This window comes from Nycticebus coucang, chromosome 12 (genome assembly GCF_027406575.1).
Source record: "Nycticebus coucang isolate mNycCou1 chromosome 12, mNycCou1.pri, whole genome shotgun sequence".
NCBI classification, from domain to species: Eukaryota; Metazoa; Chordata; class Mammalia; order Primates; family Lorisidae; genus Nycticebus; species Nycticebus coucang.
Window position 1 is genome coordinate 66,781,079 of NC_069791.1, and position 21,504 is coordinate 66,802,582.

Sequence of the window (21,504 nt, forward strand, 5' to 3'; positions counted from 1 at the left end):
AGATCAGCTTCAAGTAACATTTCCATGATTGCAGAACATCCTTTTGGATGGTTCTGGGCCAGTTTCCCACCCCAACAAACCCGACACCTAGACCTGATGGTAGTGCTGAACTCAGGGAAGGGGCCCAGTCACCAGATATAACCCCAGAGACAGGGGCCGCTGGAGAGGGGTGAGTAGTGTTGGAACTGGGCCTGTAGGAGGAGCAGAACTTTGGCAGGTGCGGACAAAGGGAAGGGTACAGCAGGAGCAGAGGAGCAAGGCTGGATGGGTTGCAAGTGTGGAAGATATGAGAGATGGACAGAGGCCAGAGCACTGGGGCCTGGAGCCTGGAGCCTTCTGGGCTTTGGGCTCTGTGTGGCACTGGGGGACCATGGGTAAGGTGTCAGCTGGGGAGGTGGGGTTACCTTTTGGGAAGCTGCCCTGGCCACACTGTGGATGGATTGGTGGTGACAAGGGTGGAGGTTGTGGAAGGTGTCTCTGAGTGGTACTTGTTATTTTTGTCCCCTTGAATGTCCAAAGTCAATCAGAATAGTGCTTCTGACTTGCTGAATCAGACAGGAGCAGGTGCCCCATCTCTCTGGCAGCTAAGCATGACTCCCCCCTCCCCCTGAGGTGGAGTTTGCAGTAGGCAAATTCCATGCAGGAGGAACAAATGGCAGGTGGGGGCCAGGGGCCAGAGGCTGGAGGGCAGGAAGACACTGAGTTTCTGGGCACAGTGCAGAAGCAGGGGAGATCCCTGGGGTATCATCCCTGGGGCCTTGGAGGAGCAGGATGGGTGGCGGCCAGGAGGAGAGGCCAAGGCATGGCACCAGCCGGCGGCCCCTCTCCTGGCAAGGACATCTTGGCAGGACCTGGGTTCTGCCCAGGGCACTAATGCCCTCTTAATTTGCTAGGCACTTGCCAAGCACTGGCCGCCATGGCCTCACTTTACAGAACACACCCAGGCTTGGAGCTGGACCAGCATCTGCCACACTAGGACTAGGGTAGATGGACAGGTGTGGTTCCCTGGCCCAATGATGTAGCCTCTGAGCTGCCCACTGGGGTCAACTGGGCCTTTATCTCGGGGTGTCATCACCGGGAGGCTGATAGATATAAAAACAATTTCCATGGTCACATTTTCAGTGCCAGATGCCAGGCCAGCAGTGTTTATTACTTTGCTCCAGCCTTGCCTGGCTGTGCCCCCTTGAACTCTTATTTACCCATTTAAGGCATCATCACCTCCTTCTGAAAGTCCTCCAGGACCTCACAGTTAACTCTGGGATTAACTCCAGGATTCCCCTGCCCAGGACAGCTCACTGAGGCACCCACAGGCTTGGTTCCTGTCTTTGAAAGGTTACAGTTTAGGGCTGGGGGTGTCCACAAATCTCTTTAGAAATTTGATGAGAGTCACAAGCCTAGGTTCTGCAGAACTGCACGTCTATCCTTAAAGCTGGCCAGGCTCTGGTGTGTCTAGGCCCCAGTTTCTCTGTTTTTAACCTGAAAGCCTTGCAGCCAAAAATTGGCAGGGGTATTTGTGGAGACAGGGTAATGAGGGTGGCAGCCTAGTTCTGTCCTCCTCGGCTCTGGGTGATGGTGCTGGGGTGTGGCTTGGGTCTTTACGGGGCTGTAGAGGGCACAGCCATCCTGGGGCTCTCTGATTTGCCAGGAAGCCAGGCCTGGCAGGACTCTTGCCCTGGAATCAGCTCCTCCCACTCTCAAGGCTCTGCAGGGGGTAGTTGGCAGTACCAGGCTGCCTCGAGGGTGCCGCAGAGTCACTGGCCTCAGAACAACAAAGATACCATTGACAGGCTCTCAGCTGTGAGGCTGGTCATTTATGGAGGGCTGAGCCTCTGACATCTGTGTGTTTGCAACATGGACGGCATTTCCGGTTCCATATACACATCTGGGCTAGCCACACTTAACTCCCTTTAAGAGTTAGGAAACTGAGGCTTGGAGAGGACAAGGGACAACTCCTCTGGGTTGCACAGCTCTAATTGAAAATGTTAGGCAGGAAGCTCCCAGGATGGCATCAGAAACTCAGGGCTACCCCACCCCTGTCCTTGCACAGATGAGAAACTGAAGCTTCATGAGAGACTGCAATTTGCCTGTAGACCCCAAATCCTGGTCTTTGTCAAGATCAAGTGCAGCACCCAGCCTCGAAAAGGTGTGACATGAGGCTTCCAGGAAAACCAGGGGGAGCCCCACTGGGACACCAGAAGCAAGAGGAAGTGTGAGACTGTACAGCTAGGGTGAACAGGAAAGACCCAGGGGAGCTCCAAGAAGGAAGAGGACACAGCAGGGAGCCCCAGGATAGTACTTGCCACAGGAAGTCCCTCCAGCTGGGGGAGTCTATCCCTGCTCTGACAGCATGGTCTAAGGGAATTCTCTAAGGCTGCCTGGCTGGGGAGAAGCAGTCTGAGTGGGGCAAGCAGCCCCTCCCTCTGGCCTCGTTTCCCTGCAGGGCATGCTGCCCGGCACCCCGTGGTTAGTCCTGAGCAGCTCAGGCCTGGCCTCAACCACGCACCTCAGTTTTCTCTGTGCCATGCCCTCATTCCAAGGGTGGCTCAGGTGGCACTTGGGTTCCTGTGGGGCTGAAGGACACAGTGTCTGTGTCCCCATCTTTCTTCAGAGGGACCTGAGATGAGCGTTGGGTGGATTGCAGAATGGACCATGTGACTTGTCTCTGAGCTGGACACATAGGTGCCCAGTATAGCTGATGCTTGGGGTAGGGACACAGCATGGGTACAAAGCAGGAATGAGCTTTGAAAATGTTCCTTTGCTAGGGCGGCGCCTGTGGCTCAGTCGATAGGGCGCGGGCCCCATATACCGAGGGTGGCAGGTTCAAACCGGGCCCCAGCTGAACTGCAACCAAAAAATAGCCGGGTGTTGTGGCGGGTGCCTGTAGTCCCAGCTACGCGGGAGGCTGAGGCAAGAGAATCGCTTAAGCCCAGGAGTTGGAGGTTGCTGTGAGCTGTGTGACGCCACGGCACTCTACCAAGGGCCATAAAGTGAGACTCTGTCTCTACAAAAAAAAAAAGGTGAAAATGTTCCTTTGCTAAACTTGCCTGAGATTTTATTCCTATATCGGCTTTCCAGCAATAGTTAATAAAAACCAAGATGTTCTTTTCCCCCAGCCAAGGCTTTGTGGTCATGAGACAGCCATCTGGAGCTTGCCCTGTCCACAAGGACACTCCTGTTTCCTGGCAGCAGCTGTGCCTGGGTTCCCACATGCACAAGTCTCCAGCCAATCTAGAACAGAGCAAATACCTATCACCTGCATTGGCAATGGACAGAGTGAGCTCCTCATCACCAGAGGCATTCAAGCCAAGACTGGATAGCCATCATTTTTAACAAAATGTGTGGCCCAAGGGCAAGAAAAGAAAAGAAAAGCACAAAAACATGTCAGCTTGTGGTCAAGGGCTTAACTATCAAGCCTTAACTTCTTTTTTTTTTTTTTTGTAGAGACAGAGTCTCACTTTATGGCCCTCGGTAGAGTGCCATGGCATCACGCAGCTCACAGCAACCTCCAACTCCTGGGCTTAAGCGATTCTCTTGCCTCAGCCTCCTGAGTAGCTGGGACTACAGGCGCCCGACACAACGCCCAGCTATTTTTTGGTTGCAGTTCAGCCGGGGCGGGGTTTGAACCCACCACCCTCAGTATATGGGGCCGGAGCCTTACCGACTGAGCCACAGGCGCCACCCAAGCCTTAACTTCTAAAGCCTGGCATTAGAAGCAACAACCAAGTGCCCCCTAGTATCCTACATGGGACATTCATGCATGGGAATATCATGCTGTTGCCAAAAAGAACCAAGAAGTTGCATATGTCGTAAAGCAGAAACGGCACTAAGATACATCAAGTAGAAAAAAGCAAGGTTGAAAATACTGTTTAAAAATGGAGAGAAAAATAAGTATAACCATGTTTGCTTATTTTTATTTAAAGATAGGAAATACAAGAAACAAATCTAACAGCAATTATGTAGGTGGTATTGTAGGAGCTGGATGGATGAAGGCCTTTTTATGGTTTTTGATACTTGAACTATGTGAATATGTTGTCTGTTTGGAAGAAAAAAAATGAAATAAGGATACTAAAAGCTTTGGTTTCACATCTGTTGAAATAACTTCAATTCTTTACACGCTTACTCCCGATGACCTCACCTATCATCCCACCATGGCTTTTCCTTAACACTTAAGCTTCTATTTTGTTCACTCAACCTGGACTGTGCTGTGGGGAAATCCAAAATGGCCCCTCTTCTGATCTCCATTTGATTTTCATTTACTCAGCAAACAAGCACAAAGCTTGGTGCTCCTGGTGGATTGAGCTTATAGCAGTGATTTTCAAGTGGTGTGCTGTGAGAGGCTCTTAGGTGTGCCTCAAAAATTCTTAAGATCATTAATTAAGGCTTAGTGCCCATAGCTCAGCAGCTAGGGTGCTGGCCACATACACCTGGGTTTGGTGGGTTTGAACCTGGGTGGGGCCTGCTAAATAACAATGACAACTACAAACAAAAAAGTAGCCAGGCGTTGTGGTGGGCGCCTGTATTCCCAGCTACTTGGGAGGCGGAGGCGGAAGAATCACTTGAGCCCAGGAGTCGGAGGTTGCTGTGAGCTGTGATGCCAAGTCACTCAATCCAGGGTGACAGCTTGAGGCTCTGTCTCAAAAAAAAAAAAAAAATAATAATTAATTAAATTATTATTATTATTTTTTTCCCCTGAGACAGAGTCTCATTATGTCACTCTCTGTAGAGTGCAGTGGCGTTACAGCTCATAGCAACCTCAAACTTGCGGGCTTAAGTGATTGTCTTGCCTCAGCCTCCCAAGTAGCTGGGACTACAGGCACCCGCCACAATGCCTGGCTACTTTGTTGTTGTTGTTGTTGTTTAGCAGGTTTGGGCTGGGCTGGAACCCACCAGCCTGGGTGCATGTGGCTGCACCCTAACCATTGAGCTATGGGTGCCAAGCCAATTAAATTATTTTCAAAAGAAGTTTAAAGCACAGTAAGATATTCTTTTTTTCTTTTTTTTTTGAGACAGAGTCTTACTATGTCACCCTCAGTAGAGTGCCGTGGTGTCACAGCGATTCTCTTGCCTCAGCCTCCCAGTAGCTGGGACTACAGGCGTGGGCCACAATGCCCAGCTATTTTTTGTTGCAATTGTCATTGTTGTTTAGCTGGCCCTGGCTGGGTTCGAACCCACCAGCTTCGGTGTACGTGGCTGGAGCCGTAACCACTGTGCTATGGGCGCCAAGCCTTTTTTACTCTTTTTAAAATCTACATAATTTAAGTGTGCCGTGGATGTTTACCTGTCGGTTCAAGTGTGCTATGAGATTAAAAAAGATTAAAAAACACTGGCCTAAAGCTTCATACAGACTGTTTGTGTTTCCAGGACCCTCTGGTCAGTGTTGTTAAGTGAATAATAAAACATCTGGCATTTATCCAGCTCTGACCACGTTTGTTATCTCATCTACAGAGGAAATAGAGGCTCAGAGAGGTTAAGTAACTTGTCCAAAGTGACACAGCTAATGAGCAGCTGGGTTTTAAGCCCAGGTATGCATAACCCTTTAGGTAACCTCAAGTGGAGAAACTTTTTTTTTTTTGTAGAGACAGAGTCTCACTTTATGGCCCTCGGTAGAGTGCCATGGCCTTACACAGCTCACAGCAACCTGCAACTCCTGGGCTTCAGCGATTCTCTTGTCTCAGCCTCCCCAGTAGAGTAGCTGGGACTACAGGCGCCTGCCACAACACCCGGCTATTTTTGGTTGCAGTTTGGCCGGGGCTGGGTTTGAACCCGCCACCCTCGGTATATGGGGCCAGCGCCTTACAACTGAGCCACAGGCGCTGCCCCAAAAGGAAGGAATTCTTTTTTTTTTTTTTGCAGTTTTTGACCAGGCTGGGTTTGAACCCACCACCTCCAGTATATGGGGCCGGTGCCCTACTCCTTTGAGCCACAGGCACTGCCCCTTTTTTTTTTTTTTTGTAGAGACAGAGTTTCACTTTATTGCCCTCCATAGAGTGCTGTGGCAGCACACGGCTCACAGCAACCTCCAACTCCTGTGCTTAGGCGATTCTCCTGCCTCAGCCTCCCGAGTAGCTGGGATTACAGGCGCCCGCCACAACGCCCGGCTATTTTTTTGTTGCAGTTTGGCCGGGGCTGGGTTTGAACCCGCCACCCTCGGCATATGGGGCTGGTGCCCTGCTCACTGAGCCACAGGCGCCGCCCCGTGGAGAAACTTTTGATTTCTTGTTTCTCAAAGGGGCAGGCTCTGTGGAGAGGATACTACAGGCATGCCTGGTCTGGGGTTCAAGGCCTTGCCAGGAAATCAATTTGAGCCGGGATGGGTAGAAAGCGACACTATCTTCCTTTCCTCATTGAAAATCCCTGGAGGAGACTGCCTGGGGGCAGGCACAGGCTGCAGACCAGCCAGAACAATCAGGTTAACAGAGGACAGGCTGAGGACCCAGGCTAGCTCAGTGCTCCAGTTTGCAGCTGGCCTGGGAAGGGCCCTGTCCTGAGACCTTGTGGGCAGCCTGTGGTCATGCTGGCATTCCAAGGGCCTGCCTGGCATGTGGGGAATGCCCCAGGAAAAGTCTCACTCTCTAGAGAAGCTCAGAAAAGGGACATGTTCCTAGATAGAGTGGGTGGGTGAGTGAAGGGTGGGAGGTGGTGTCTGTAGGGAATGTAGAGGATGGAGAGTTGGGGTCTTGAGGATGGAGGCTGTCACCAAAGCCCCAACTGTGTGCCTAGCTCAGAGTCCCATGAAACTGGGGCTTTGATGGGAAGTGACACTGACCTTACAACCAACGACCTGGGCTCTGACCCTCAGAGTTGCCCAACCTCTCTGAACAGTTCTTTGTTGAGACAGAGTCTCACTTTGTCACCCTCAGTAGAGTGCCATGATGTCACAGATCACAGCAACCTCAAACTCTCCGGCTCAAGTGATCCTCTTGCCTCAGCCTCCCAAGTAGCTGGGACTACAGGCTCCTGCCACAAGGTCGGCTATTTTTAGAGACGGGGGTCTCGCTCTTGCTCGGATGGTCTCCAACTTGTGAGCTCAAGCAATCCACTTGCCTCGGCCTCCCAGAGTGCTAGGATTACAGGTGTGAGCCACAGAGCCCCGCCTTCTCTCTGAACAGTTTTTACGGCTCTGCACCCCACCCTCTGGCTGGTGGAATCAGAACTCTGGCTTCTTCTGCGTGGCCACAATCACTGAGACCCATTTGGGTCACAGCGGTGGGTGCTTGAGCCCCAGAGAGGGGTCTGGGTGGCCTTCAGGACAGCGGCTCTGGGGCCCTGCTCTGGAGGGCCAAGCTGTAAGGCCTCAGACACTCTTTGGATTGGGGTCTGCAGGCCCCACCCCAACTCCCGTTAAGACCCAGTTCCTTCTCCTACCTGTCTGCCTCTTGGTGACTTCAAGACTCCGGACCCGCCTCAACCAGCATCCATCTGCGCTGGGGGTCTATGCAGTCTATGAGCCAACCCCAGGCCTGGCTTGTCTTTCCTCCCACCAGGCTGGAATGAGGGGTGTCCGAAGGTTAAGTGGTTGGAGCCAGGAGCTGGGCGGCAGGGCTGCGGGGTGGGGCGATGGCTCTGGGACAGCGGACGGCTGCAGAGGCCGGGTGAGCCAAAGAGCCAAACTTCTCCCTCTGCCTGCCCCTGGTGTGTGTGGGGGGGGTATCCAGCGCCGCAGAGCCGGCTCCCTGGGCCCCGACCCCACCCACGCCGAGCCGGGGTGGGCGGGGCTTCGCAGCGCTGACGTCACCGCGCCTATAAAGTGTCTCCGGCTCTGCGGGCAGGCTTTGTGGAGAGCTGCGGAGGGAGAGCGCGGGCTGAGGTAGCCGAACAAAGAAGCAGGGGTGCCGCCGCGGACCCGTCACTGACCACCCGGGGCCACACCGGCCTCCCGCTCGCAGCCACCATGACCGCCAACGGCACGGCCGAGGCGGTGCAGATCCAGTTCGGCCTCATCAACTGCGGCAACAAGTACCTGACCGCCGAAGCATTCGGCTTCAAGGTGAACGCATCGGCCAGTAGCCTGAAGAAGAAGCAGATCTGGACGCTGGAGCAGCCGCCGGACGAGGCGGGCAGCGCGGCAGTGTGCCTGAGAAGCCACCTGGGCCGCTACCTGGCGGCGGACAAGGACGGTAACGTAACCTGTGAGCGCGAGGTGCCCAGCGCCGACTGCCGCTTCCTCATCGTGGCTCACGACGACGGCCGATGGTCGCTTCAGTCCGAGGCGCACCGGCGCTATTTCGGCGGCACCGAGGACCGCCTGTCTTGCTTCGCGCAGACGGTGTCCCCGGCTGAGAAGTGGAGCGTGCACATCGCCATGCACCCGCAGGTCAACATCTACAGCCTGACCCGCAAGCGCTACGCTCACCTGAGCGCGCGGCCGGCGGACGAGATCGCGGTGGACCGCGACGTGCCCTGGGGCGTCGACTCGCTCATCACGCTAGCCTTCCAGGACCAGCGCTACAGTGTGCAGACCGCCGACCACCGCTTCCTGCGCCACGACGGGCGTCTGGTGGCGCGTCCCGAGCCCGCCACCGGCTACACGCTGGAGTTCCGCTCTGGCAAGGTGGCCTTCCGCGACTGCGAAGGCCGTTACCTGGCGCCGTCGGGGCCCAGCGGCACGCTCAAGGCGGGCAAGGCCACCAAAGTGGGCAAGGACGAGCTCTTCGCCCTCGAGCAGAGCTGCGCCCAGGTCGTGCTCCAGGCGGCCAACGAGAGGAACGTGTCCACGCGCCAGGGTGAGTGGGGACGCTGACCCCGCCTCTCCCAGTACGTGCACAAAGCGCACCCCACCCGCGGCTCTCCAGCCTCCCGCCTTTTCTCGACCGCGGTGCCGCTGCGGTCTCGAGTGGCGCCCGGAGCGCCCACGCTAGGCTCTTGCCTGGAGGAGGGGGCGAGGGGTGGGGCTTTGCCCGTCCTCCGGCGCCCATACACACCTCCCAGTCGGGCTGGGGTCGTGGGCTCCCTAGGCCCCGCGTAGGCGCAGCTGTAGGTGCCACCCTCCGAACCCCCAGCCCAATCTGGCTTCTCCCCGCGCGCGCGGATCTCTTAAATAGGCGGCCCCAATTCTTGGGGAGGGGCGCCCCTCGCCCATTTCCTCATCCCTCTCCTAGCCCCGGGTCGGCGGGCCTTTAGCTCTAGGGACTAGGAGAGGGTCTCCACACTCCTGGGGCGCGTCCCCACCCGCCCTTTCGCGGGCTGGGTGGGGGAAGTTAGCAGGGCCTTTGATCGCGGTTGGGTGCGCTTCCACTCGGCTTGGCCTTCCTCCACCTCCTCCGGCTGCCGGGCGGGGTCGGCCTCCGCCAGTGGGTTGCCCGGAGTGTCTGCCCTTCCCCCAGCCTCTCCTCCCGCGTCTGCCCTGCGCTCGAGGCCGCGGCCTTTGTGAGCAGGGGGGCGGGTCGCCTCCACTGGGTCCTCCCTCCCCCTTTGTCCTGCTGGGTCTTTGCAGATGGGAAAACCAGATGCGGCGGGGCGGGGGAAGGGATCGGCTTTTGCCGGCCCCCCTGCAGTGAAGCCCCCGCGCCGCCCCTAGGCCTTGTCTCAGGGCCGGGTCTGGAGGCTACCCAAAAGGCGCCTTCCCTCCTCATGTGGTGGCCTGGGAACGGCGTGGCGCGGATGGCCGCCCTCCAGGCGCCCCGCCCAGCGCCCGCTGCGCGCGTCTCAGGCCGGTGCGCTGCGCTTAGCTCTTCTAGCGACCGAGGGCGGCCTCGGCGGGAGCTGGGAGACCCCAGCCGGGCTCCCTCAGGAAGCGCCTACCCTCGAGTGAACCCATCCCTAGGGCTCTCACTTGGAACAATTGACTGCAACTCGATCCATCCTCTCCAGGGCCTCCCACAGACACGGCCATTTGCAGCGGCGTGTGTGCCAGAAGTGAGCCCCCTCAAGTGAGCCTCCTCGTTTGCTTCTCACATCCTCCGCCTAGGCTGGTTCTCCCTCCGCCTCTGGAGTCCAATTCCACTCCTTTGAGAAGAGGCTGTTGATTGCCACAGCCAGAGGGGCCTGTGGGGATCTTGCGCCCCTGAATGGGGAAGTTGGACCCCAAGCCTTAGAGATAGCTGGATGGGAGCCCCGTCACTATTCCCTCCTTCTCCTACCCCTCCCGGTGGAAGGAGCCCTCCTGATGGCTGTCCTCTTAGTTGTGGACTCTGCAGAAGGGGCAAGACCCCCCACTGGTGGCCTGGGTGAGGTGATGGCTGTTTTGTGCCTGAGTTTGCTCTGTTAAGGCCATAAAGGTCACCTGCAAGTGATGGCAAGTAAGAACTGGGTGAATTTGACTGAATGGGTACTTACATGGACTCCTCTCCTCCTCCCTTTTCCTGTCCCATCAAAGGTGGGGTGAACAGAATCCCACACTTGTTCAGCAGACATTGGGCCCCTGCTAAGGGGACATGCTGAACCATGAGCCAGTGAGTAGTGGGGCTTACATACTTGGAGAAATGCTGAGGTGTCAAGGAAAAGACTGAGGATACAAGAAGTACCTTAGGCTCACAGATTAAATGAAGGGCTCCTTTCTGAGAAGGATGTTTGGCATGAGGATGGATAGAAGGTATAGCACAAGTCAGATGTGTGGGATGGTGTTGCAGGCAGAAGGTTCAGCCTGTGCAAAGGCCCTAATGCAGGAAGGCACAGGACTCCAGTGTGAGTGGGAGGAAGCTTGTGAGTTGAGAGGTGGGACTGGAGGGGCCAGGAGGGCCCCAGGACCCGTCATAGGTGATCATCAGCACAGATGCTGCCGCAGCAGATGGCCATGGTCCTGGGGCCAGGAAGGAGCAGGGAGCCTGGGGGTGTTTTTCACTCGTCTGAGCAGATTCCCCCTCTCTAGTAAAGCTTTTTGGAGGCATCATGGTGGTGATTCAGGCTGACGGGGCAGGAGGAGCCAGAAACTGGAGTCAGGAGAGGTGTCAGCTCATCTTTGAGTCTAAAGGGACAGGGAACTTAGGGTGGAAGCTTTGGGGGCTGAGGCTGGGGCTCCACTGGCCTCAGATCTTGAGGTCCTTGTCTTCTTCCCATGTCAGCCAACCTCCAGGACTTCCCAAGGAACAGGAGCCTTCACAGGTGGGAGTGGGTGTATGTATCTGAGAGGACATTTTGGACAGGCCTGCGTGGCAAGGAGGCAGTGTCTGTGCTTCCAGCACATGTGCTGGGAAGTGCCAGCCAGGAAGGAAGAGGCTGGGGATTGCAGGCTAGGGGATGTGAATCATCCCTGCAGGCCTGCACAGGCTGGGCTGGTGGTGGTGGGGTACTCCCAGAAGAAGCTGCAGCCTACTTCCCACCCTCTTCCCAGTTTTTCCATCTGTAAAGTGTGGGCTCCAGGCCTCCTTGGACTGACCTGGGGTTGCCAGGCTGTCCTGAGTGAGTGCTCTTTTGTCCTTCCACCACATTATGCCCCAAGTGGGGTCTCCTCCCTGCTCCTCAGGATCCTTACCTGTCCAGGCTCAGATTCTGCACTCCGGCTGACCCATTTCCCATCTTGTCTTGTCTTGTCTCATCTTGCAGCTATCAGTGTCTTCTCCTACCAGTCTCCTTGCACCCTGGGGGCTCCACACAGGGCCTTGGACCTACCTGGCCTGCAGGCTGGCTGGAGAAGTAACTTGTCCCAACAATTCTGGAGCTAGCTGGCTGAGGAAGGGCTGGTTGCACTGGGCTTTGGAGGATGTATAAGAGTTCTTCCTATGAGATGGGACATTCCAAGCCTGGAGAATATCTTATGTAAGGACAGAGGAGTAATTTGAAGTGGTCAGATACTTGTAAGAGCTCAATGGAAAGAGGGGAGGGGAGATGAAGCCATAAGTGATTCTAGACTCCCTTCCCTAAATGAGTTGGGGGGCTGCCTATTTTGAACATGCCAGGGGAATTTGGGAACTGCTAAGGCCTGAGAGGGGGAGATGGGAAGCTGGGGACAGGGGAAACCACCAGGAAGGAGGATGGGCAGGAGCCTCTGCATCTCCTGGCTCCCTCCGGCTCCTGTGACTCAGGTTTTCTGTGCTGCTGTTGGTGAAAAGAAAAATCCTGAAGAAAACCCTGTTTCCATAGCAACACAGCTCTAATTAGAGACTTCAAGGCCAAGTGGGGCCTTTCCCGCCTGGGCAGGGCCTTGGAGCCAGTAGGGGATGACGGGGGGGGGGGGGGGAGGTGGGGGGGTTGAGGGGGGGATAACTCCCCTACCCTGGCTCTTTCCCACTGGGGGAGGAAGGTCTGGTGTTTACTTGACACAAATGGAGAGGCTGGAGCCCTTTTTGGCAGGTAGGGAAACTGAGACAGAGTGAGATGAAGGCACTCATCCAAGGGTGCTTGGCCCCTGCTGTGGTAGCACTTCCCTGGCTGGCCTGGGCTCTTCATCAGACCAGTTTGAGGACTGAATGCAGGGTCTGAGTACCTGAGCAGATGGCCACAGTGTTGTGGCCTCCCTGGCTCTTCTGGCTGTAGGTGAGGTTGGTGTTAATTTCATGGAGCTGCTGGGAGGCACAGTGGCTGCCCTCACCCAGTGAAGCAGAGCTCAGTGATCAGAAGTCTCCTTTGTGGAGAAGGAGCTGCTTGCCCTCCTGTGTGTTCCTCAGCTGGGCTATGAGTGCCTTGTTTATTTGTAGGGCTGTGTGGGGACGGGCCCTCTACTTCCTAGGACAAAGCTATGCCAATTCAGCTTCCCCTTAGCTTTTCTTCCTGGGGAACCCAGAACCCAGGTCTTTGCTGCTGCTGGGGTGGGCCTCAGGGGGCTTTCCTCTGGCCTGTTCTCTTTCTTCCCTTGTATCAGCTGACCTCCCAAAGCCCTGGGTGGCTGGTCCCATGTGGTCAAGGCAGGCTGGGGCCCCTATGGCGGCTTTGCACAGAGCAGGGTGTGACAGCTGTACCCGTGGTTGTGCAGGCCCTCTGGGCACAGGGAGGGCAGCTGCCATGGGTGTGGTTCCAGTGGGGGTGGTAGTTGTGGTGCTCCTGGCTCGGTCAGAGAGGCCCCAGTCTCTCTGTGCTCCCTGGGCTGTAGCCCAGGTCCAGCTCCTGCTCACCCCAACCTCTTGTGGTGATTGGTGGGTCCGGCTCACCAACAGGATCTAAGGGATGTCCACTGTAGTGGGGAGCAGAGCTGGAGGCTGGAGCTCAGGGGCCACCATCATGGATCCATAGATGGGAGGGTGGGTGCCTAGGAGGAAGGAGGGTGTGACAAGAGGGCTGCCCACCTCCCCTCCTGAGGGTCACCAGCAGGACCCCTTACTTTCTTGCCCTGTGACCCTAGGCAAGGATGTGCAGCCCCTCAGCCTCAGTTCCCCTCTTTATGAAGTGGGGTCAAGGTCTTTACCATGTGGTGCAGCTGTGAGGAACACATGATTAGGTTAGGAGGGAGCTGACAGCTTTCAGACCCCTGGGGGTGCTTGAAGCGAGGGATGGGTCCTCTGGATATAGGCGCCACCCCCCACCAGTCCCCTCTCACCTGTGGGCTGATGCCTGCTACCTACCACTGGAGTCCCTACTTCATGAAGGTGCCCATACAATGACGTGCTCATCATTCCAAGCCTAGCAGATGCCCCTGTGGCTTCAGTTCTTAGAATCCAGGGCACTTGGGAAATGTGAATTTGTTCTGTTGGAACCAAATGTCCCATGTCCAGGTTTTAGCTGGAAGAATGAACTCAGATTTTCTTTTTTTTTTTTTTTTTGTAGAGACAGAGTCTCACTTTATGGCCCTCGGGTAGAGTGCCGTGGCCTCACACAGCTCACAGCAACCTCCAACTCCTGGGCCTAGGCGATTCTCTAGCCTCAGCCTCCCGAGCAGCTGGGACTATAGGCGCCCGCCACAACGCCCGGCTATTTTTTGGTTGCAGTTTGGCCAGGGCTGGGTTTGAACCCGTCACCCTCGGTATATGGGGCCGGCGCCCCACCGACTGAGCCACAGGCGCCGCCCGAACTCAGATTTTCAAAATAATGTGGTTATAAGAGCAATTCCTCGGGGCAGTGTGGAGGCATAAAACCCTGGAAGCCACCTGAAGTGTCTTGACCTCAGGGATCAGTGTGGTCACATCAGATTATTTGGTGATGGGCGGCGCCTGTGGCTCAATTGGTAAGGCGCCGACCCCATATACTGAGGGTGGCGGGTTCAAACCCAGCCCCGGCTGAACTGCAACTAAAAAATAACCGGGCGTCGGGCAGTGCCTGTGGCTCAGTGAGTAGGGCGCCAGCCCCATATGCCGAGGGTGGCGGGTTCAAACCCAGCCCCGGCCAAACCGCAACAAAAAAATAGCCGGGCGTTGTGGCGGGCGCCTGTAGTCCCAGCTGCTCGGGAGGCTAAGGCAAGAGAATCGCGTAAGCCCAAGAGTTAGAGGTTGCTGTGAGCCGTGTGACGCCACGGCACTCTACCCGAGGGCGGTACAGTGAGACTCTGTCTCTAAAAAAAAAAAATAAAAAAAAAAAAAATAACCGGGCGTTGTGGCGGGCGCCTGTAGTCCCAGCTACTTGGGAGGCTGAGGCAAGAGAATTGCTTGAGGGTGGCACCTGTGGCTCAGTGAGTAGGGCGCTGGTCCCATATGCCAGAGGTGGCGGGTTCAAACCCAGCCCCGGCCAAAAAAAAACCACCAAAAAAAAAAAAAGAGAGAATTGCTTGAGCCCAGGAGTTGGAGGTTGCTATGAGCTGTGATGGCACGGCACTTTACTGAGGGCCATAAAGTGAGATTCTGTCTCTTACAAAAAAGTAAAAAAAAAAAAAAAAAGATTATTTGGTGATGTGTTATATAGAAAACGATTTGCAAACGCAGATACAGAGCATGCATATGTGCTTCTTTTGCAAAAGAAAAGATATGTTTGCTAGCATGGGGGTGTTCTGTGGTGGAGGAGGGGTATGTGTGACTTAATGTTTATGCTTTTATAAATTTTCTGAAAGGAACATGCGCTATTAAGTTTTACACTCTTTAAACTTTTGTGCATAGACAGAAGCAAGAGGAATGTCATGAACAGTCAGACAACCAACCCCCTAGATGATGCTCTGCTGTGCCTTCTCCATCTGTCTTTTTATTCACTGTTTTGGGTTGTATTTAAAGCAAATCCTTGGCATCAGGGCATTTCATCCCGAAATACTTCCATCTGGGTCTGTAAAAAATGAGGCCATTTGCTTACGTAACCACATGTGATTAGCAATAATCACTCCTTAGTGTCTAATTCATAGGCTTTGTTAAGATTCTCCTGATTGACTCTAGAATGTCTTTTGTGTGGTTTATTCAAAAGTATAACTTCTGAAATCCGGGAATGTGGTGTGGAAATGAGCGTAGTTGGCCTTGGCCCTGTGTCCCTGGGTCCTGCCAGCTGCCCTGATGTGCTGCTCAGAGGGTCTCAGCAGTTCCCCACTCTGTGGCAGCCCCCTGTGTGTGTTGGTAGTTGAGGTCAGAGCTCACCACGAAGACTAGGGGAACATGTTGTAGACTTCCTCTCTCTAGGTATGGACCTGTCTGCCAACCAGGATGAGGAGACTGACCAGGAGACATTCCAGCTGGAGATTGACCGCGACACCAAAAAGTGTGCCTTCCGTACCCACACGGGGAAGTACTGGACGCTGACAGCCACCGGGGGTGTGCAGTCCACTGCATCCACCAAGTGAGTGCCCTGCCACCCACCTGTCACCCCCTCGCTTGCCTGGGCTGGCTCCCTGCCTGACCCTCTCCCTCAACCCCCAGGAATGCCAGCTGCTACTTTGACATTGAGTGGCGTGATCGGCGCATCACACTGCGAGCGTCCAATGGCAAGTTTGTGACTGCCAAGAAGAATGGGCAGCTGGCTGCCTCAGTGGAGACAGCAGGTAGCTGCCTGTAGGCGGACCCCTCAAGCTTTGGTTCCCTAGTGCTGCCCTCAAATGCTGGCTGGACTGGCATGGTCACTTGCCAGCTCCACCAGAGGCCCACTGTGTCTACTTGGGACCTCCAAAACTGGTCCTGCCCTGTCTTACCCTAGGCTGAGTGCTGTGTGACCCCAGCTCCTGGTTCACCCTCTCTGAGCCACACCCAGGGTGCCCTGGCCCCTACCACGTTCCCTACCAGAAGGCTCACAGTTCTTCCCTCTTCTGGGACAGGGGACTCAGAACTCTTCCTCATGAAGCTGATCAACCGCCCCATCATCGTCTTCCGTGGGGAACATGGCTTCATTGGCTGCCGTAAGGTCACAGGCACCTTGGATGCCAACCGCTCTAACTATGACGTCTTCCAGCTTGAGTTCAACGATGGTGCTTATAACATCAAAGGCACGTTCTCCTTACGGTGATGTCTAGGCAGGGCTCAGCCATCTCTCCCAGCTGGGGGGCTGGTGTCGTGCCTATGGGAGCATGTGTCACCCCATGCTGGGCCCTGGCTTGGGGCCATTCCAGGCCCCATGTGGACAGATGTCCTATGGCCACCATGAGCTCTGGGCTGGGAATAGCCTCTTCCCTTCTTGTCTGGGGGAAGGACAGAGATAGAAAGGTGGTGGTGTGCAGAGAATAGGGACCGTTTTGGTAACGGTGGGCAGGGGCGGGCACACCTTGGTTATGGAACCAGAACCCATCCCCTGAGAAGGACTTTGGACAATCCAGAGATGTTGATTAGGATTCAGAATGCATTTTTGGAACCCTATTCATGTATCCAGTGTGGACAGGAGGGCTTGGGGGAAACAGGGACCCCATCTCTGGTCCAGAATCAGGCCTGGAAGGAACCTTAGAAAATGGAGGGGCCCTGTTGGGGTACTGTCTCTGCTGACTGGGTTTGGGTGGGATTCTGGTCTGGGGCACAGTTTGATGGTCTCCCCCTCAACCCAGACTCCACGGGCAAGTACTGGATGGTGGGCAGTGATGCAGCAGTCACCAGCAGCAGCGATACCCCTGTGGACTTCTTCTTCGAGTTCTATGACTACAACAAGGTGGCCATCAAGGTGGGTGGGCGCTACCTGAAGGGGGATCATGCAGGCGTCCTGAAGGCCTCTGCTGAGACCATTGACCCTGCCTCACTCTGGGAGTACTAGTGCCCACCCGCAGCCCCCCCCCAGCCGCCCACTCCCACCTACCCAGGGAGCCTGAGTCTGGCTGTCCCTTGCCTTTCAAACTGGAACCCCCCAGAGAAATGGTGCCCCTACCCATTCCCCCCCTGTGAACCCCTCCTCACACACCCGGGTCTCACTCCCCGTGGGCCAGCAGCTCTGGCCTGTTCCCTTGAAGGGACTTCAGACCCCTCTGTCCTCTTCCCTGCCATAGGCAAGGCTGGCACCTCTTTCTTCTGACCTCAGATAGCTCTGAGCCTTATATCCTAGGAAGAGGCTGAGGAGAAATGGGCTGGGAGGCCTCCTGAGCCCCCATGCATGGTGGGACGTGTAACTGGAATCTCCTGCTCCCTCCTGAAGCTCTCCCTGTGCCAAACCAGGAGGGAGCTATTGGGTGGGGCTGACATTGCCCACCTGTGCTTCCTGGGTTGTGGCTGGAGGGCAGCCCCCTCCTACTGTGCAAAGGCCCAGCCCAGCTCCCCTGGCTCGTAGTGGACAGGTGTTGTGGCCACACAATCTGCACACTGCACATTCCTCCCAGGTGGGAGGTGGGGAGGCCACCCTGCTCCTGTCTCTTTCCTTTCACCCTGGCCTGACTGGAAGCAAAAAATGACCAAATCAGTATTTTTTTTAATAAAATGTTATGGCTGGAGGTGCCCCAAGCAAGCCTGGTTGTAGTAGCGAGTGGTCTTGGCGGGGGGGTCAGACCTGTCCCTACCTCCCCAGGGGCTCTATTTGTCCCCCTCCATCCTCCTGGGCATGGCCGGGTCCTCTCCCTCCATGGTCCCTCTAGCCCTTGCTCCCAGCCCTAGGCTAACCCTCACTGCCTCTGCCAGAGCCCCTACTGTGACTGGTGCTGTGTCTCCCTGGGTCTGCCTTGGTCTCCTGGGCAGGATGAAGCCAGGTACCATCTTCAGCGGGAGCACTGGGGTGAGGCACCAGGATCCCCTCCCCCTGCCAGCTCCCTGCACTGCCATGCATCTCACTCTGGGTGTCTTGGTCTTTTATTTTTTGTAAGTGTCATTTGTATAACTCAAATTGCCCATGATAGTAGCTTCAAACTGGAAAGAGCAAAATAAAAGAACGCCAAGTCTGTAGGCCCAGGCCGGCCTGTGTGTGTGTCTTGGGACTGGAGGTGGAGGGTAGAGCTGGTGGGACAGGTGGGTGCCTTGCTTCTAGCACTCTTCCACTCTAGTGTAAGAGTCTAGAGGGAGGGGGGCTGCAAGTCCCGTAGGTGATCTGCGAGCTGTGGTGACCATGCTCACAGCTTCGGACTCTTGGTCAGCCTACAGGTCTGCCCAGATCCCCCAGTGGCAGAAGCACATGCACCGTAGGAGCTCTGATAGGAAATGCCTGGATCAGTGGCCGCTCAGGGGTTTCCTCCCCCATGCAAGCCTCCTTGCCTCCTTGGGTGGGAGTGCACATGGGGTGGGCCTGGGTTCTGCACACTGGGTATTTATAAGGTGCGGAGATAGGAACACTCACCTAGAGACCAAACTTCAGCCTTCATTCATGACAGGTGTTCCTGGACTGGGAAACTTGGAGGTAGGGTGTGAGTGCTCCCACATAGCAGGGTGGGCCCCCCAGGGTACAGGCCCTGCAAGGAATCAGCCTGATGGGCTAAGTCTGGAGACTTTGGGCTTGTGTCTGCATCCAGACCAGGAGGTCCGGGCCTGGGAGTTAGGGAGACCTGTCTCCATCTGGCAGAGTCTGAAAGCTGAGGAAGTTTCCAGACTTTCCCAGAGTTGCAGCCTGGATCCTGAGCCCACCCTGTGTTCCAGGTCCACCCTGCAGGGACTTGGGACGCTCAGTGCGCACCTTTTGAGTAGAATCTCATTTAGTCCCAGAGTATCCCAAGGGACTACTTCCCTGCACCCAGGCCTGACCTGGAACCTAGGGCCTAGGGGTGGCTGCTATTGCTCCATTTTACAGAGGAGGAAACCAAGGTGAGGATGTGCAAGGCACAGCCTTGAGAGGTGGAACTGGGTACCCAAAAGGTGTCTACTACATGAGGCAGCCACCCTTCCCCAGTCCTCTTTGCTTGAGGCTGGGTGGTGGTGGTGAAGGGAGCTGGAGGCGGCACTGATTGGCTACTGATGACGAAACTGGGAGGGCTCCGCTGTGATTGGCGGCTCCTGGGGGCGGGAGACTCGAGATTGACAAAGGCAGGTGGCTATAGCCGAGAGATGTTTGATACCCAGCGGGTCTCAACTGCCCCTACCCAGCCCCTGTTAAAGCCGGGCTGGCAGTCAGAAAGGTGGAAGGGGAATTTTCAGGGCTTAACTCTGAAACCAGGTGGGGGAGGGGGCTGCCATTATCCCACTGGGCCCACCCCGGCGGGACTGAGTCCAGATCCTGATCATCCTGCCCTAGCAGGCGCCTCCACGAGGTTGCGTGTTGCGGGCCGTGGGTTAAGGTTAGAGCTTTGGGCTTTGGGTTCCCGCGCGGATGAGCGCTGGGTCCGCTGAGAGAGGCGGCCGTCCCGGGAAGGGTCGTCACCAGCTCCCAGGAAGGGCAGGCCCCACCCAGGAACAGGGACCAAGCACAGTTGAATATTTTCCTTTAAATCGTCACCCCCCTAGAGGGGGAAGCCAGCCTCTGGGGTTCTCCCCTGCGTGGGTGCACGAGGCTCCCCCATTTCTGGACCTTTTCCTAACTTAAGGTCCCTCCTGTCTGGACCATTTCTGGGGCTCCCCAGGGGCGGATTCCGGAGAAATATGTGCAGTTCCCACTCTTGTCTGAGTCACGTTTGTCTCCTCAGCAGTCCCCTTCACAAGGGAGTGGCCGCCACATGCCCGCACACACTGTGAACTTGCATACACGGGCTTGTGTGCAAGCATTTGTGTGTGCACACATGCACTTCTGCACATATGTTCAAAGAGCCTCATGCACATACAAAGACACGCGCACATCGGTGTACATACATGAGCACACAGACATGGGAGCTGCAAGGCCCCCAGCTCTGAGGGCAGGTCCCCCCCACCAAACCTGTTGTGAGCAGGGTGGCAGAAGTCCTTCCTTTCATTGCTTAGACTGTAAATTGAGTCCTGAGAGTCCATAGGCAAGTACAGCCAGGGCTCTCTACGTTGCTGGTAAGGTTAACTCTTGATTCTCAAAGGTGACGATTTAAAGGAAAATATTCAACTGTTAAAGAGTCAAGAAAGAAGAGGCCCTTCTTCCCTTTGTGGGTCCCTGGTTAGGGCAGGAATCCAGGGACCCAGGCAGGTGGAGGTTAGAGTTCTGGGCTTTGGGTTCTCCCTATGTCCAGCATTGGACTCCCCCTGTTTGACTTTAACCTCCTCCCGTGGGGTGCCTCATTGGGATGGAACCCTGAGACTGGCTGGGGTTGGGGAGCTGGCCAGAGCCCATCTGGACTACTGGGGGACCATTGGCCTCAGTGTTTCCATTTGAGCACAGGGAAGTGGGCTTCTGGACCTCCAGGCCACTGGCAGCAAGGTTGTCTGGATGGGGGAGGGGGTCTCAGACCCCTGGGGTGGTGAAAGGAGAGGCAACAGATGGGGTCTCCCAGACGGAGGGTGGAGCAGAGCAGAGCATTTGGCCTGTCTCAAAGAAAAAGAAGAAAAAAAGTTTCTTACACTTCCAGAAAAAAAAAATCATTTTTGAGATAGGGTCTCATTCTATTGCCATGGTAGAGTACAGTAGTGTCATCACAGCTCACTGCTGCCTCAAACTCGTGGCCTCAAGCAATCCTCCTGCCTTGGTCTCCCAAAGTTCTAGGATTACAGGTATGAGCCACCTCACCTGGCCTCAGAAATTTTTTAGAAAGAATAAATCTATAATCCTCACTATGTACTAGTAACTAATTTAGTTCTTTTTTTTTTTTATTTTGGCCAGGGCTAGGTTTGAACCCACCACCTCCCGCATATGGGACCAGCGCCCTACTCCTTGAGCCACAGGCGCCACCCACTAATTTAGTTCTTATAATGAGACTCAATTGTGTCCCCGCCCCATCCACATATTTAAGTCCTTATTCCCAGGACCTAAGAGTGTGACTGTATTGGAAACAAGTCCTTTAAAGAGGTGATTAAGTTAAAGCGAGGTCGCGTGAGTAGGCCTTAGTCCAGTCTGACTGGGTTCCTTATAAAAGGAGATTAGGACACAGACACATATAGAGGGATGACCTTGTGAAAACACATGAGAAGACACTGTTTGTAAGCCCAGGAGTGAGGCCTGGACTTGTGGCCTCCAGAGCTGTGAGAGAATAAATGTCTGTTGTTGAAGCCACCTGGCCTTTGACATGTTGCAATGGCAGCCCCATGAAGCTTTTTTTGGTAGGTAGTATTTTTTTTTTTTTGTAGAGACAGTCTCGCTGTCCCGCCCTCGGTAGAGTGTCGTGGTGTCACACGGCTCACAGCAACCTCTAGCTCTTGGGCTTACGCGATTCTCTTGCCTCAGCCTCCCGAGTAGCTGGGATTACAAGCGCCCACCACAACGCCCGGCTACTTTTTTGTTGCAGCTTGGCCGGAGCTGGGTTTGAACCCGCCACCCTCGGCATATTGGGCTGGCGCCCTACTCACTGAG

At 55.4% G+C, this 21,504-nt stretch overlaps 1 protein-coding gene and 1 pseudogene across 2 annotated transcripts in view; both read left to right on the forward strand.

Annotated features, from left to right (window-relative positions):
- Positions 1-21,504, forward strand: part of LOC128562170 (RING finger protein 11-like) — a 293,543-nt pseudogene that overhangs the window by 111,903 nt on the left and 160,136 nt on the right. The window lies entirely within an intron of this gene.
- On the forward strand, positions 7,771-18,059 carry FSCN1 (fascin actin-bundling protein 1). Its single transcript, XM_053556837.1, has 5 exons — positions 7,771-8,723; positions 15,399-15,555; positions 15,636-15,757; positions 16,028-16,195; positions 16,745-18,059. Exons 1-5 carry the CDS (start codon positions 7,892-7,894, stop codon positions 16,945-16,947), a joined length of 1,482 nt encoding a protein of 493 aa, XP_053412812.1. The 5' UTR covers positions 7,771-7,891; the 3' UTR covers positions 16,948-18,059.

Bases quoted from the DNA above. Each gene is read 5' to 3' on its own strand.
- FSCN1 (XM_053556837.1), top strand. From the start codon at position 7,892: ATGACCGCCAACGGCACGGCCGAGGCGGTGCAGATCCAGTTCGGCCTC. The intron at 15,556-15,635 runs GTGAGTGCCCTG...CTCAACCCCCAG, and splicing joins CAGTCCACTGCATCCACCAA to GAATGCCAGCTGCTACTTTG. The intron at 15,758-16,027 runs GTAGCTGCCTGT...CTTCTGGGACAG, and splicing joins TGCCTCAGTGGAGACAGCAG to GGGACTCAGAACTCTTCCTC.